This window comes from Erythrolamprus reginae, chromosome 10, assembly GCF_031021105.1.
Source record: "Erythrolamprus reginae isolate rEryReg1 chromosome 10, rEryReg1.hap1, whole genome shotgun sequence".
Classification (NCBI taxonomy): domain Eukaryota; kingdom Metazoa; phylum Chordata; class Lepidosauria; order Squamata; family Dipsadidae; genus Erythrolamprus; species Erythrolamprus reginae.
In genome coordinates, this window is record NC_091959.1 from 42087270 (window position 1) to 42103205 (window position 15936).

The 15936-nt window shown below is 43.1% G+C and overlaps 1 protein-coding gene across 1 annotated transcript in view; it reads left to right on the forward strand.

Moving 5' to 3' along the window:
• CLTCL1 (clathrin heavy chain like 1) overlaps positions 1-15936 on the forward strand; it is a 75884-nt gene that overhangs the window by 19361 nt on the left and 40587 nt on the right. The window contains exons 3-8 of the mRNA XM_070761998.1: positions 607-875; positions 5538-5699; positions 8301-8414; positions 9792-9965; positions 14078-14275; positions 15606-15806. Of these exons, the coding sequence (XP_070618099.1) occupies positions 607-875; positions 5538-5699; positions 8301-8414; positions 9792-9965; positions 14078-14275; positions 15606-15806 (1118 nt within the window). The remainder of the gene's footprint in view (positions 1-606; positions 876-5537; positions 5700-8300; positions 8415-9791; positions 9966-14077; positions 14276-15605; positions 15807-15936) is intronic.

Genomic DNA, 15936 nt, shown 5'->3' on the forward strand with positions numbered 1-15936 from the left:
TTATCTACCTACCTACCTACCTACCCACCCACCCCTGTCTGTCTGTCTGTCTGTCTGTCTGTCTGTCTGTCTGTCTATCTATCTATCTATCTATCTCTATTCTATGTATCTCCATCCACTATTTGTCTGCCCCTCTCTCATCGATCCATCCATAACTATCTCCATCCACCATTCGTCCACTTCTATCTCTCTCTCTCCATTATCTCTCTCTCCATCCATCCATCTATTCATTCTACGTATGTCCATCCACCATTTGTCTGCCTCTCTCTGTTATGTATCTCTCCAACTTACCTATCTCCATCCCCCATTTGTCCACTTCTATCTCTGTCTATTTTCTCTTTCTTTCTTTCTTTCTTTCTTTCTTTCTTTCTTTCTTTCTTTCTTTCTTTCTTTCTTTCTTTCTTCCTCCCTCCCTCCATCCCTCTCTTTCTTTCTTTCTTTCTTTCTTTCTTTCTTTCTTCATCTATCTATCCACCAGCTATCTCTCTAGCTCAGCTAACACCTCTAGGCCACTCCACCACTCCTATGCAGGAGAATTAAATCTGGGCGGCATATTTCGGAGATCTGTGATTCTTCTTCTTTTTGTCTTTCCGTCTCGCCAACCAGCGGGAAAAACCCTCCAGATCTTTAACATCGAGATGAAAAGTAAAATGAAAGCACACACGATGGCGGAAGAAGTCATTTTCTGGAAGTGGATCTCGGTGAACACCGTGGCTTTAGTGACCGAGACAGCTGTCTATCACTGGAGCATGGAAGGAGATTCTTCGCCCCAAAAGACGTTCGACCGACACGCCAGTCTGGCGGGATGCCAAATCATCAACTACCGGACCGATGAGAATCAGAAATGGTTGCTCTTAATTGGTATCTCTGCCCAGGTAGAGGAAACCTCTGTAATTTCTGTTTTATTTATTAGAATTTTATCCCATCTTTATTGCTTTATAAGTGTTCTGCCGGGCTCTCTGATAGGAGCCTCCCGAAAATTCAAGGATACAAATTTCAGACACACACACACCGTTCGAAAATTCAAAACAATGTTCTTTATCCCAAAAGTCAAAATAAACTAAGCACTCTTTTTGTATTGCAAAGAGCACTCTTCCCCAAAACAACCGGGTATTCTGTACAATTTCCTTTAAGCAGTCATTAAGTACAGTGGTACCTCATCATACGAACTTAATTGGTTCCAGGAGGAGGTTCGTAAGGTGAAAAGTTCGTAAGATGAAACAACGTTTCCCATAGGAATCAATGTAAAAGCAAATAATGCCTGCAAATCCTTCAGGAAAATCCCAAACTTTAGAAGGGAGGCGAGCAGAGGGCAGGGAGCAGCAGCTAAAGGGGGCGGGTGGAAGAAGCAAGGCTAGGCTAAAGGGTGAATGGGAAGGAAGAAAGGCAAGGGGGGTGCCCCTCCCTTTTCTTTCTTCAAAAGACACCCTTTCAGTGCCTCTGCAAGCACGCTGTTCTCCTAGTTATTTAAATGCAGTCTTTTCCCCCTCTAAGCGGCCCCTCCCTTTTCTTTCTTCAAAAGACACCCTTTCAGTTCCTGCAAACACGCTGTTCTCCTAGTTATTTAAATGCAGTCATTTCCCCCTCCAAGCCGCCCCTCCCTTTTCTTTCTTCAAAAGACACCCTTTCAGTTCCTGCAAACAGGCTGTTCTCCTAGTTATTTAAATGCAGTCTTTTCCCCCTCTAAGCGGCCCCTCCCTTTTCTTTCTTCAAAAGACACCCTTTCAGTTCCTGCAAACACGCTGTTCTCCTAGTTATTTAAATGCAGTCTTTTCCCCCTCTAAGCGGCCCCTCCCTTTTCTTTCTTCAAAAGACACCCTTTCAGTTCCTGCAAACACGCTGTTCTCCTAGTTATTTAAATGCAGTCATTTCCCCCTCCAAGCCACCCCTCCCTTTTCTTTCTTCAAAAGACACCCTTTCAGTTCCTGCAAACAGGCTGTTCTCCTAGTTATTTAAATGCAGTCATTTTCCCCTCCAAGCCGCCCCTCCCTTTTCTTTCTTCAAAAGACACCCTTTCAGTTCCTGCAAACACGCTGTTCTCCTAGTTATTTAAATGCAGTCATTTTCCCCTCCAAGCCGCCCCTCCCTTTTCTTTCTTCAAAAGACACCCTTTCAGTTCCTGCAAACAGGCTGTTCTCCTAGTTATTTAAATGCAGTCTTTTCCCCCTCCAAGCCGCCCCTCCCTTTTCTTTCTTCAAAAGACACCCTTTCAGTTCCTGCAAACAGGCTGTTCTCCTAGTTATTTAAATGCAGTCATTTCCCCCTCCAAGCCGCCCCTCCCTTTTCTTTCTTCAAAAGACACCCTTTCAGTTCCTGCAAACAGGCTGTTCTCCTAGTTATTTAAATGCAGTCATTTTCCCCTCCAAGCCGCCCCTCCCTTTTCTTTCTTCAAAAGACACCCTTTCAGTTCCTGCAAACACGCTGTTCTCCTAGTTATTTAAATGCAGTCATTTTCCCCTCCAAGCCGCCCCTCCCTTTTCTTTCTTCAAAAGACACCCTTTCAGTTCCTGCAAACAGGCTGTTCTCCTAGTTATTTAAATGCAGTCATTTTCCCCTCCAAGCCGCCCCTCCCTTTTCTTTCTTCAAAAGACACCCTTTCAGTTCCTGCAAACAGGCTGTTCTCCTAGTTATTTAAATGCAGTCATTTTCCCCTCCAAGCCGCCCCTCCCTTTTCTTTCTTCAAAAGACACCCTTTCAGTTCCTGCAAACAGGCTGTTCTCCTAGTTATTTAAATGCAGTCATTTTCCCCTCCAAGCCGCCCCTCCCTTTTCTTTCTTCAAAAGACACCCTTTCAGTTCCTGCAAACACGCTGTTCTCCTAGTTATTTAAATGCAGTCATTTTCCCCTCCAAGCCGCCCCTCCCTTTTCTTTCTTCAAAAGACACCCTTTCAGTTCCTGCAAACAGGCTGTTCTCCTAGTTATTTAAATGCAGTCTTTTCCCCCTCCAAGCCGCCCCTCCCTTTTCTTTCTTCAAAAAGGGGGAAAAAAGAAACCCCTTCATCCCAGCCTCAGCAGCTTGGGTTTGTAAGGTGAAAATAGTTCGGAAGAAGAGGCAAAAAAATCTTAAAGATCGGGTTCATATCTTGAAAAGTTCGTTAGAAGAGGCATTCGTAAGATGAGGTACCACTGTACTTAGCCAGCAGCTGTGGAGAAACTTCACACCCCTTCTTCTTCCAATGAAGTGAGACACACACACATACACACGTTGCTCTGCTTTGGTTTCCAAGGCCTGAAAAAGCAACACAGTCCAGCACACAAGATTCCTGACGAAACTGCAACAGATATTCTTCCACAATGGCCAAACCCACATGCTGCTATTTATAGCAGCAGCCCTAATTACTGGAGCCCCACCCAAACACAGGTGGCCTCCCTTATTTCCTGTAATATGTTCTTACTTGGTCTCTTCTACGCATAATTCTACGCTTGCGTGGGTCCAAAACGTCATCATCTGAATCAGGAGAAGATAAGGAAGATTGACTGCCTGGGCTGTGTGCCAAGCCCTCCTCTGCCGAGTCACTCCCACCTTCTCCTTCGTCCGAGGAAACTAAACTCTGATCTGATTCTGTTGGCAATAACAAAGGCCTGTGACATGTTGAATTTTCCCCTGCATCCACCTCCCCATTCCCTGGGGCAGGAGCTGGGCCAGAGCCAACCACAACAATAAGTAACTTGGGGTATCCGTTTTTTATTTTTCTCCACTTTTGAACAGTGCAATATCATATACCTCCAATCTTCAATACAATACAATGAATTTACATTGCTCAAAAAAATAAATAAAGGGAACACTTAAACAACACAATGTAACTTCAAGTCAATCAAACTTCTGTGAAATCAAACTGTCCACTTAGGAAGCCACACTGACTGACAATCAATTTCACATGTTGTTGTGTACATTCAACTTTGTACAGAACAAAGTATTCAATGCGATTATTTCATTCATTCAGATCTAGGATGTGTTATTTGAGCGTTCCCTTTATTTTTTTAAGCAGGTTACATTTATAATTCAGTATTTATCATCCAACAACATGCTATGTCCTTTACTTTTATCACCTGGAAAACTTTCATATAAACTTTTTCAATATCATTATACAAACTTACAATGCGATTTGCTATTACACCTCATCTGTTTCCATTCACTTATCTATTAAATTTTATTACATTTAGGCCAAAGTGGTTATTTTCAATTGTCATACATCCTTATTTACCTCTTTAAAAAGTTTTTACCCTTATTTATATACTAATTGCCCTTCAAAAAGAAAAGTTGTTTAATCTTAAATATTGATTATCCATACTTTATCATCCAACTCTCAGAAGATGAATAGAATAGAATAGAATTTTATTGGCCAAGTGTGATTGGACACACAAGGAATTTGTCTTTGGTGCATATGCTCTCAGCGTACATAAAAGAAAAAGATACATTTGTCAAGAATCATGTGGTACAACACTTAATGATAGTCATAGCGGTCAAATAAGCAATGAAGAAACAATATTAATAAAAATCTTAAGGATAGAACCAACGTTACAGTCAAAAAGTCATTAGTGGGAGGAGATGGGTGATAGGAATGATGAGAAAAAAACTAGTAGTAATAGTAGTGCAGACTTAGTAAATAGTTTGACAGTGTTGGGGGAATTATTTCTTTAGCAGAGTGATGGCATTCAGGATAAAAACTGTTATTGTGTCTATAACCAGACAGTTATTAGAAGTACAGATGACAGACGCAATGATTCCTATCAAGCTATCACTTTTTAAAAAATATATATGTTATTGGTTTTGCACATAAGGTTACATAAAACAAACATAAAACAGTGCACAGTCCATGTGCCCATCACCCGACTGACAATAACCATCACCACCACCAATTGCAGGGGGTTCAAATATTTACTAGATTATGTTCTCCCCTCCCCCCGTTAGCTCTAATTTGCATTTGTTTACTATTCAAAGAGTGATTGGAGTTTATTTTTCACATTTTCGTCACAAATTCTACTCAACATATAATCTTTCACCTTATTCCATCGTACCATCAGCTTCTCCAATTTATTTTCATCAAACTTGTTTAATCTTATTTCCATGATTTCAAAATGAATGTGATCAACCATGTACCAGTACCAGTTCTGTATTGTCCATTTTATAGACTCTTTCCAACCCAATACCACTACCGCTGGAGCGCTTTCCAATGCTGCAGTTTTTATTTCTTTTAAATCTCTTAGTTCTCTTTGTTTCATTAATATTGCTATTTCTTTTGTAATTATCCAATTAATGTTTAGCATTTTATTTATTTCGTTCTGCACTTCCTTCCAAAATTTCTGAACTTCAACACACTCCCAGAACATATGCATGAAAATTCCTTTCCTTTGGCAACCATGCCAACAAATATCAAGCTATCACTTGAACAGAATTGAGAATCCTTTGGTCCCAGCTCTGCCCCAATTCATGGCAGGGGTCCCTTGTGGCGGGGAAGGGCGTGGGTTGCATTGATTGGACCCTTTTATGGAATTTTGGAATCCCCTTTCGCCACGCTTCTTGTCTTTCCTTTTAGCAAAACCGTGTGGTGGGCGCCATGCAGCTGTATTCCGTGGACCGCAAGGTTTCGCAGCCCATCGAAGGCCACGCGGCAGCCTTTGCCGAATTCAAAGTCGAAGGGAACGCCAAACCGTCCACCCTCTTCTGCTTCGCCGTCCGTAGCCCCGCAGGAGGCAAGGTAACAAAAGGGAGAAGCCAGGGCCTCGAGTAAATTTAGCAGCTCCCTCCCTCGGCTTTCCGGCTTTCGAGCCATCTCCTGCCGCATAACTCCCAGAGGCCAATGAGATCCCACAGGGTTGGCCTTCTCCGGGTCCCGTCGACTAAGCAGTGCAGGTTGGTGGGCCCATGGGGGGGAGGGCCTTCTCCAGTGATGGCCTCCTATGGGTACAGTCAGGTACGCAGAACCGGTAGGAAAAAAAATTGATTTTTTTTCTTTTTCCCCCCTTCTGGGCTCTGGATATTAATAATAATAATAATTTATTGGATTTGTATGCCGTCCCTCTCCGTAGACTCGGGGCAGCTCACAACAATGATAAAAACATGTAACAATCCAATAATAAAACAACTAAAAACCCTTATTATAAAACCAAACATACACACAAACATACCATGCATAACTTGTAATGGCCTAGGGGGAAGGAATATCTCAACTCCCCCATGCCTGGCGGTATAAATGAGTCTTGAGTAGTTTACGAAAGACAGGGAGGGTGGGGGCAGTTCTAATCTCCGGGGGGAGTTGGTTCCAGAGGGCCGGGGCTGCCCCAGAGAAGGCTCTTCCCCTGGGCCCCGCCAAACGACATTGTTTAGTCGATGAGACCAGGCGGTTCTGGAGGTAATCTGGTCCAATGCCATGTAGGGCTTTAAAGGTCATGACCAACACTTTGAATTGTGACCGGAAACTGATCGGCAGCCAATGCAAGCCACGGAGTGTTGTAATGGATGGAGAGATGGAATTGACCTTGGGAGGCAAGACCCACAGCCACTCCGTCTTGTCTGGGCTGAGTTTGAGTTTGTTGACACCCATCCAGGCCCCAACAGCCTCCAGGCACCGGCACATCACTTCCACTGCTTCGTTGACTGGACATGGGGTGGAGATGTACAACTGGGTATCATCGGCATATTGATGATACCTCACCCCATGCCCTTGGATGATCTCGCCCAGCGGTTTCATGTAGATATTGAATAGCATATGGGTAGGATATGTTTTTCTATCGCAGTAATTGAGGTTGAATGTGTATAATTTTAGAAGAGCTGTGCGCGTGTGTGTATATACATACATTGTATATAGTAGATAACGTATATTTTTGTGTGCCTGTGTGTAATATGTATGTACACATATGGCATGTATAGATAGAATTAAATAGTATATTTTGGATGTTCAGTAATAGTCAGGGAAATTGTATCTCTTTGAGGCGAGGAGAGGCCAGGCACCCAAACCCAAACCCTTGACGTGAGTGGCGTCAAGTTGGCCACTTTTAAGCCAGTCACAAGACCTTTAACCCCCCCCCCCCCCCCGTCACATGATCATCAAGCCACTCCCACCTGCTCACATGGCCAGCAAGCCAGACCCACAAAATAAGCCACGCCTACAGTGGTAGTATATTTCTTGCAGCCCTTCACTGGCCTTCTCTGTGGCTGCCCCGGCCCTTTGGAACCAACTGCCCCAAGATGTCTTTACTGCTCCCACCCTACTGGCCTTCCGAAAGGCCTTGAAGACCTGGCTTTACCGGCAGGCCTGTGGGGGGCATGAGAATTAACACCAAGTCACGGCCGAATTGCAATTGTTTTATTATGTATGTGTGTACTATTGTATAGCATACTTGGGGTTTTACGGATTAGTTTTAACTGTGGTTTTCTTGTTTTATATTATTTGACTAATTGTATTATTGGGTTATGGAAACTGCAGTTTAATGTTTCCAAATGTAAAATAATGCACTTGGGGAAAAGGAATCCTCAATCTGAGTTTTGTATTGGCAGTTCTGTGTTAGCAAATACTTCAAAAGAAAAGGATTTAGGGGTAGTGATATCTTACAGCCTCAAAATGGGTGAACAGTGCAGTCAGGCGGTAGGGAAAGCAAGTAGGATGCTTGGCTGCATAACTAGAGGTATAACAAGCAGGAAGAGGGAGATTATGATCCCGCTATATAGAATGCTGGTGAGACCACATTTGGAATACTGTGTTCAGTTCTGGAGACCTCACCTACAAAAAGATATTGACAAAATTGAACGGGTCCAAAGACGGGCTACAAGAATGGTGGAAGGTCTTAAGCATAAAACGTATCAGGAAAGACTGAATGAACTCAATCTGTATAGTCTGGAGGACAGAAGGAAAAGGGGGGACATGATTGAAACATTTAAATATATTAAAGGGTTAAATAAGGTCCAGGAGGGAAGTGTTTTTAATAGGAAAGTGAACACAAGAACAAGGGGACACAATCTGAAGTTAGTTGGGGGAAAGATCAAAAGCAACATGAGAAAATATTATTTTACTGAAAGAGTAGTAGATCCTTGGAACAAACTTCCAGCAGACGTGGTAGATAAATCCACAGTAACTGAATTTAAACATGCCTGGGATAAACATATATCCATCCTAAGATAAAATACAGAAAATAGTATAAGGGCAGACTAGATGGACCATGAGGTCTTTTTCTGCCGTCAGACTTCTATGTTTCTGTGTTTCTATGTTTACTGTTGCAAGCTGCCCTGAGTCCCATGGGATTGGGTGGCATATAAGTCAAAGAAATTAACTTTAAATTGTCTTTTCGTGGTTCCTTTTCAGCTTCATATCATCGAGGTGGGTCAGCCTGCCGCGGGAAACCAGCCCTTTGTCAAAAAAGCGGTGGATGTCTTCTTCCCCCCGGAGGCCCAGACGGATTTCCCAGTGGCAATGCAGGTAAACGAACGAGAAAGTAGGTTTGCATCCTCACCGGCCCTTTTATTACTCCCCTGGGCATGCAGACAGGCAATCCTGGACTTAACAACAGTTTTATTTTTAAGAAGAGGCTGTAGAGTCCCTTGTCTGAGATATAAAGGTTGGTACTTATCAGCCTTCTTCCAAAAGACTGTGGCAAACAAAAAAACATTGTTTGGGGCTTATTACAGCTGGGAATGAACAGAATTCACAGCCGTTGAAATAAATAAGAGGCTTTTTTAAAAAAAAAATACTTTATTACTTATTTACATTTAAAAAAGGGGTATACACAATCCAACAATACAACATTTACAAAGTGCGTAAAATTACATAATTATTTATGCATAGAAATCCGTAGGGAAAAAGGAAGAAAGAGTGAAAGGACAAGGGGGATAACAACGTACATATATACACTCAAGACGAAATAAAGCATTGTGCTTTATACATGGGTTGTTTTGGTATCAGAGCTTAATATGTACACCTGCTGAATTGCAGGCTAATTGTTGTTGCAGCTTATTCATTTATAACAATATTTTCCCCCCCTCTTGCTTATTATTAGACATATATCTTGTTAATTTATCCATTAACGTATCCATTTCTATGTGATTGCTTTCATATCATCTATATTTTTCCATGGTATAATAGTGCCTTGCAGTTTTTCTCTCTTAGATTAGTAAGTTTAATAACATTATTTCATTTTTTCATTTATTCATTCGTCCAATACACAAATACATAGGAAGAAAAATAGACATGTGGTAATATATATAAGGGTAAAAGTGAACTTAGAGGAGAGGATACATGAAAGGAAGAGAATATATAAGATAGGTGAAAGAAAGGAAAGACAATTGGACAGGGGACGAAAGGCACACCAGTGCACTTATGTACGCCCCTTACTGGCCTCTTAGGAACCTGGAGAGGTCAATCGTGGAGAGTCTAAGGGAGAAGTGTTGGGGGTTAGGGGTTGACACAATTGAGTCCGGTAGTGAGTTCCACGCTTCGATAACTCGATTGTTGAAATCATATTTTTTACAGTCAAGTTTGGAGTGGTTCGTATTAAGTTTGAATCTGTTGCGTGCTCTTGTGTTGTTGCGGTTGAAGCTGAAGTAGTCATTATCATTGTACTCATTATTCTTTTATTTTATTTTATTTTATTTTATTTTATTTTATTTTTAGTAATCCAGATATACCACCTGTCCCAAGTATTGGGAAATTCCTGAATATCTTTGTCCTGTAGTTCAAAAGAGGCTTTTGGGGGGGACTATCTTTGTGTTTTATGAATTATCAGGAAGCCTAAGTTCAGAACAGAAGGTCCCTCCCTGCTCTATTCTGATTAATATATTGATGAATCCGTTTTAACAGATTGGAGCGAAGCATGGCGTGATCTATTTGATCACAAAGTACGGTTACATACACATGTACGATTTGGAATCCGGGGTCTGTATCTACATGAACCGAATCAGCGCTGAAACGATATTTGTAACGTCGCCGCACGAACCTACCTCTGGAATTATTGGCGTGAATAAAAAAGGACAGGTAAGATGGTTGATGGAAGGTTAGAAACTAATGAATCTCCTCTCCTGAGGAGGTCTGTCTAGCCATTTAAAAGTCAGGGAAAAATCATGTAAAAAAAATATTAAGAAATTGATAATTTCAATACAGCACATCGAGGTGACATTAAAGATGAAATATGTTTGGATAGGATAGATTTCACACAACAAAAATGACTTTAATCTTTGTTCAGTTATGGAAAATGAACTATACAGTGTTCCCTTGATTTTCGCGGGGGATGCGTTCCGAGACCGCCCGCGAAAGTCGAATTTCCGCGAAGTAGTGATGCAGAAGTAATTACACTATTTTTGGCTATGGACAGTACCACAAGCCACCCCTTAACACTTTAAACCCCTAAATGACCATTTCCCATTCCCTTAACAACCATTTACTCCCCATTATTACTGGTACTCACCATTGAATAAGACACTTAGTGATCCTGATACAGTGATCCCCCGGGTATCGCGATCCCGATCATTGCGAACGGGCTAAATCGCGATTTTTCAACCCGGAAGTCAAAACACCATCTGCGCATGCGCGCCCTTTTTTTTATGGCCACGCATGCGTAGATGGCGCCGGGCAGATCAGCTGCTGGGCGGCTTCCCTGGGTCTTCCCCCTCTTGCTGGCGGGAGGGCGAGCGGCGGGCATCAGCGAGGAGTTTCCCCACCGCCCACGCAAACTCCTCGCTGCCACTCGCCCGCCATTCGCCCGCCCACGCCGTTCGCTCCCCCTCTTGCTGGCGGGAGGGCGAGAAGCCCCCCCCAGCACCTGCTCGCCCGCCCTTCACCCGGCCACCCGCCGTTCGCTCGCTGCTCACCCGGCCACCCGGGTTCGGGGGTCGCCGCCGGCATGGGGGGCTTCCTAGCAGCCCCCCAAACCCGGGTTGGGGGTCTGGGGGGTGCTGGCAAGCCCCCCATGCCGGCGGCGACATTTTAAAACAGCCGCGCGGTTTCCCAACTGAGTCCCGAAGACAAACGTCAAAGGCGAACTTCCGCGTTTGTCTTCGGGACTCATTGGGAAGCCGCGCGGCTGTTTTAAAACGTCGCCGCTGGCATGGGGGGCTTCCTAGCAGCCCCCCAAACCCGGGTTGGGGGTCCGGGGGTGCTGGCAAGCCCCCCATGCCGGCGGCGACGTTTTAAAACAGCCGCGCCGCTTCCCAGCTGAGTCCCCTTCCCAGGAACCCCAATCTTCGGCTCCTCGCTAGCGCTGCGGAAGTAAAAACACCATCTGCGCATGCGCAGATGGTGTTTTTACTTCCGCAGCGCTACTTCGCGAAAACCCGATCATTGCTAGGGGTCCTGGAACGGAACCCTCGCAATGATCGGGGGATCACTGTATTTATAAACATAATTATTTATTAACAATAATTATTTTTTTGCGATAACAATGTTGATTGGGTGAGATTTCGGCCAATCAGCAATGGCAGACAAAAGTTTGGCGATGACATATCACGTCATCGGGCAGGAAAAACTGTGGTATAGAAAAAAACCACGAAGTATTTTTTTATTAATATTTTTTGAAAAACTGTGGTATAGGCTATTCGTGAAGTTCGAACCCACGAAAATCGAGGGACCACTGTACTAACTTGATTAAGAACGAATTGTTTATATAAATTGTAATTAACTTTGATATTTTATTTTTTACTATTAATATAATGCACTAGTAACAATTAATAGAACAGTATAGTACAATGAATTTGAAAGTAACTAAGCCAACGATATGAAGTACTGCAAAGATATAGTAAGACATAAGCAAAAATAATTAAGTAAAGGGAGAACAAGGTTATCTCTCTTGTTTTTAATGTATATTTTCTTTTCCTTTCCCTTTTTCTTTGTCCTCCCCCCCCCTGTATTCACGCTATCTGTGTATAACTTCTTTCTGTTTTCTTGAATGTAATATAATGTATAGTTGTAAGTCAATCTATTTTTTTTTCAATAAAATAAATAATTAAAATAAAAAAACTGGGGGGGAACCCAGACTGCGCTGCCTGGCAGAGTCAAGCAAAAATGAGCATTCCTCAGCTACCAATATTTCTCCATGGCTTGGCCGTTTGGTATGACGTCATCTGCGAGCGCACCTTAACTAGATCGCAAGTTACAGGGAAATGTCAGGGAGATATCAAGGAATTTCAAAATGCTTTCCACCCTGGACAACCTGAAAGATAGACTGGACAACCATTTGTGGCCAGGATAGAAACATAGAAGACTGACGGCAGAAAAAGACCTCATGGTCCATCTAGTCTGCCCTTATACTATTTCCTGTATTTTATCTTAGGATGGATATATGTTTATCCCAGGCATGTTTAAATTCAGTTACTGTGGATTTACCAACCACGTCTGCTGGAATTTTGTTCCAAGGATCTACTACTCTTTCAGTAAAATAATATTTTCTCATGTTGCTTTTGATCTTTCCCCCAACTAACTTCAGATTGTGTCCCCTTGTTCTTGTGTTCACTTTCCAATTAAAAACACTTCCCTCCTGGACCTTATTTAACCCTTTAAAATATTTAAATGTTTCGATCATGTCCCCCCTTTTCCTTCTGTCCTCCAGACTATATAGATTGAGTTCATGAAGTCTTTCCTGATACGTTTTATGCTAAAGACCTTCCACCATTCTTGTAGCCCGTCTTTGGACCCGTTCCATTTTGTCAATATCTTTTTGTAGGTGAGGTCTTCAGAACTGAACACAATATTCCAAATGTGGTCTCACCAGCGCTCTATATAAGGGGATCACAATCTCCCTCTTCCTGCTTGTTATACCTCTAGCTATGCAGCCAAGCATCCTACTTGCTTTCCCTACCGCCTGAGTGCACTGTTCACCCATTTTGAGACTGGCAGAAATCACTACCCCTAAATCCTTTTCTTCTGAAGTTTTTGCTAACACAGAACTGCCAATGCAATACTCAGATTGAGGATTCCTTTTCCCCAAGTGCATTATTTTATATTTGAAACATTAAACTGCAGTTTCCATTGCTTTGACCATTTATCTAGTAAAGCTAAATCATTTACCACGATGGTGTAAGGTCTCCTGCCTTGGGTAGGGAGCTGGACTAGAAGACCTCCAAGCATAGGATTCCCTAACCTGGGCACCTTGCCCATTACATGGACTTCAGTTGGAGGTGTTCTCAGCTATCAGAAGATGAGAGGGAAATGGCAAACAAACCAGTAACGGGTTCTAAAACTTGTTACTACCAGTTTATGTGCGCGTTACTTAAGCGCAGAAGCGTCCCAGGCAGATATTAATATATAACTAGCCATTTCTGTAACACCAAATCTTTCCAATCAACAAAACCCAAAATTAAATAGTACTTTATTTTAAAAAGGAAACTATGTTCGTATTTGGATGTCATTTCTGGAATTTGTGCTAGTGAACGGGGAAAAAATGAAATGCTCACCATTATCTTCAAACTACCGTGTGTCCCCGAAAATAAGACACTGTCTTATATTAATTTTTGCTCCAAAAGTTGTGCTACGTCTTATTTTCGGGGGGTGCCTTATATTTCTCAAATAAGACAAATTCCCAGGCAGAAAAGCTGACACCCCCAAAGAAAGTGTACCGTACGGTACACTGATTACGGTACGGTACCTGTCAGTATGGCACCCCCACACACAAACGACGGCACTTATATGGTACAACAGTATACTCCCGCTATTGCAGCTTCCGGCCACCAGAGGAGCTACAGTCTACGCACTGTAGTGGAGACTGTAATGGCGGTGAGACAGCAGCAGACTGTGTCTGCTGTACTGGACGGTACAAAGCGATGGAAGGGGCCAGCAGGGGACGCCACATTATTACGGTACCGCTATGAACAGCTTTGAATGGTACCGTATGTTTTTCCACCGTACCGTATGTAAACTTGACTACGCCTTATTTTCGGGGGGTGCCTTATACTAGCAAGTTCTGCAAAACCTCTGAGATGCCTTACTTTCGGAGTACGTCTTATTTTCAGGGAAACAGGGTACTAGTATGGAGAACCGGACCGAACCAGGAGCAACGTATGATTTTAACGCCCGTTATAATTCTGGATATTTTCTCCTTATCTTCATGTAGCTGTCATGTTTCATCACATGCTCTCTCTCTCTCTCTCTCTCGATAGGTCCTCTCAGTTTGCGTGGAAGAAGACAATATTGTAAACTACGCCACCAACGTCTTGCAGAATCCGGATCTGGGTCTTCGGATGGCTATCCGGAGCAACTTAGCCGGGGCGGAAGAACTCTTTGCCAGAAAATTTAACACCCTTTTTGCACAGGGAAGCTACGCAGAGGCGGCTAAAGTAGCCGCGTCCGCCCCTAAGGTAAAAGATTTTTGAAGATATCCCTGCCTTCAGAAATATTTATAGCAATAGTACTTAGACATATACTGCTTTATAGCCCTCTCTAAGCAGTATAGAGTCAGCCTCTTGCCCCCAACAATCTGGTCCTCATTTTACCCACCTCGGAAGGATGGAAGGCTGAGTCAACCTTGAGATGGTGGGCAGATTTGAACTGGTGAACTACAGCCAGCAGTTAGCTGAAGCTGCCTGCAGTGCTGCACTCTAACCACTGTGCCACTAGAAACATAGAAACATAGAAGACTGACGGCAGAAAAAGACCTCATGATCCACTCTTTCAGTAAAATATTTTCTCACGTTGCTTTTGATCTTTCCCCCAACTAACTTCAGATTGGGGCCCCTTGTTCTTATGTTCACTTTCCTGTTAAAAACACTTCCCTCCTGAACCTTATTTAATCCTTTAACATATTTAAATGTTTTGATCATGTCCCCCCTTTTCCTTCTGTCCTCCAGACTATACAGACTGAGTTCATTAAGTGTTTCCTGATACGTTTTATGCTTAAGACCTTCCACCATTCTTGTAGCCCGTCTTTGGACCCGTTCCATTTTGTCAATATCTTTTTGTAGGTGAGGTCCCCAGAACTGAACACAGTATTCCAAATGTGGTCTCACCAGCGCTCTATACAGCAGGATCACAATCTCCCTCTTCCTGCTTGTTATATCTCTAGCTATGCAGCCAAGCATCCTACTTGCTTTTCCTACCGCCCGACCACACTGCTCACCCATTTTAAGACTGTCAGAAATCATTACCCCTAATTCCTTCTCTTCTGAAGTTTTTGCTAACACAGAACTGCCAATACAATACTCAGATTGAGGATTCCTTTTCCCCAAGTGCATTATTTTGCATTTGGAAACATTAACACCCATTTAATTCCTGCAAGTTCCCACAACTTCGGAAGGCAATTTCTGTTCCATTGGTTGATTGTTCTCACTTTTAATAGGAAAGTGAACCCAAGAACAAGGGGGCGCCATCTGAGGTTAGTTGGGGAAAAGATCAGAAGCCACCTGAGAAAATATTATTTGACTGAAAGAGGAGTAGATGCTTGGAACAAACTTCCAGCAAACGTGGTTGGTCAATCCACAGGAACTGAATCGAAACATGCCTGGGATAAACCTAGATCCGACTTAATCAAGTGTTTAACCTCATGATTCTTGACAAATGTTCCTTTTCCTTTATGTACACTGAGAGAATCTGCACCAAAGACAAATTTCTTGTGTGTCCAACCACACTTGGCCAATAAAGAATTCTATTCTATCCATAAATGACATTTAACCATCCCCTTTTGACATTCAGGGCATCCTGCGTACCAGCGACACCATCCGGAAGTTCCAGAGTGTCCCGACTCAACCCGGGCAAGCTTCGCCCTTGCTACAGTACTTCGGCATCCTGCTTGACCAAGGGCAGCTTAACAAATTCGAATCTCTGGAACTCTGCCGCCCCGTCCTTCAGCAAGGCCGCAAGCAGCTGCTTGAGAAATGGCTGAAAGAAGACAAGGTGAGCCTCTGTCGCCATTTGTTAGCGTGGTCCTGCTATTTGTTTGTTTATCTCTGTCTGTCTGTCCGTCTATATCTGTTCTGTCAGGGTTCCCCCAGACGCCAACACCAACTAAAAAGAGTAGCCAGAC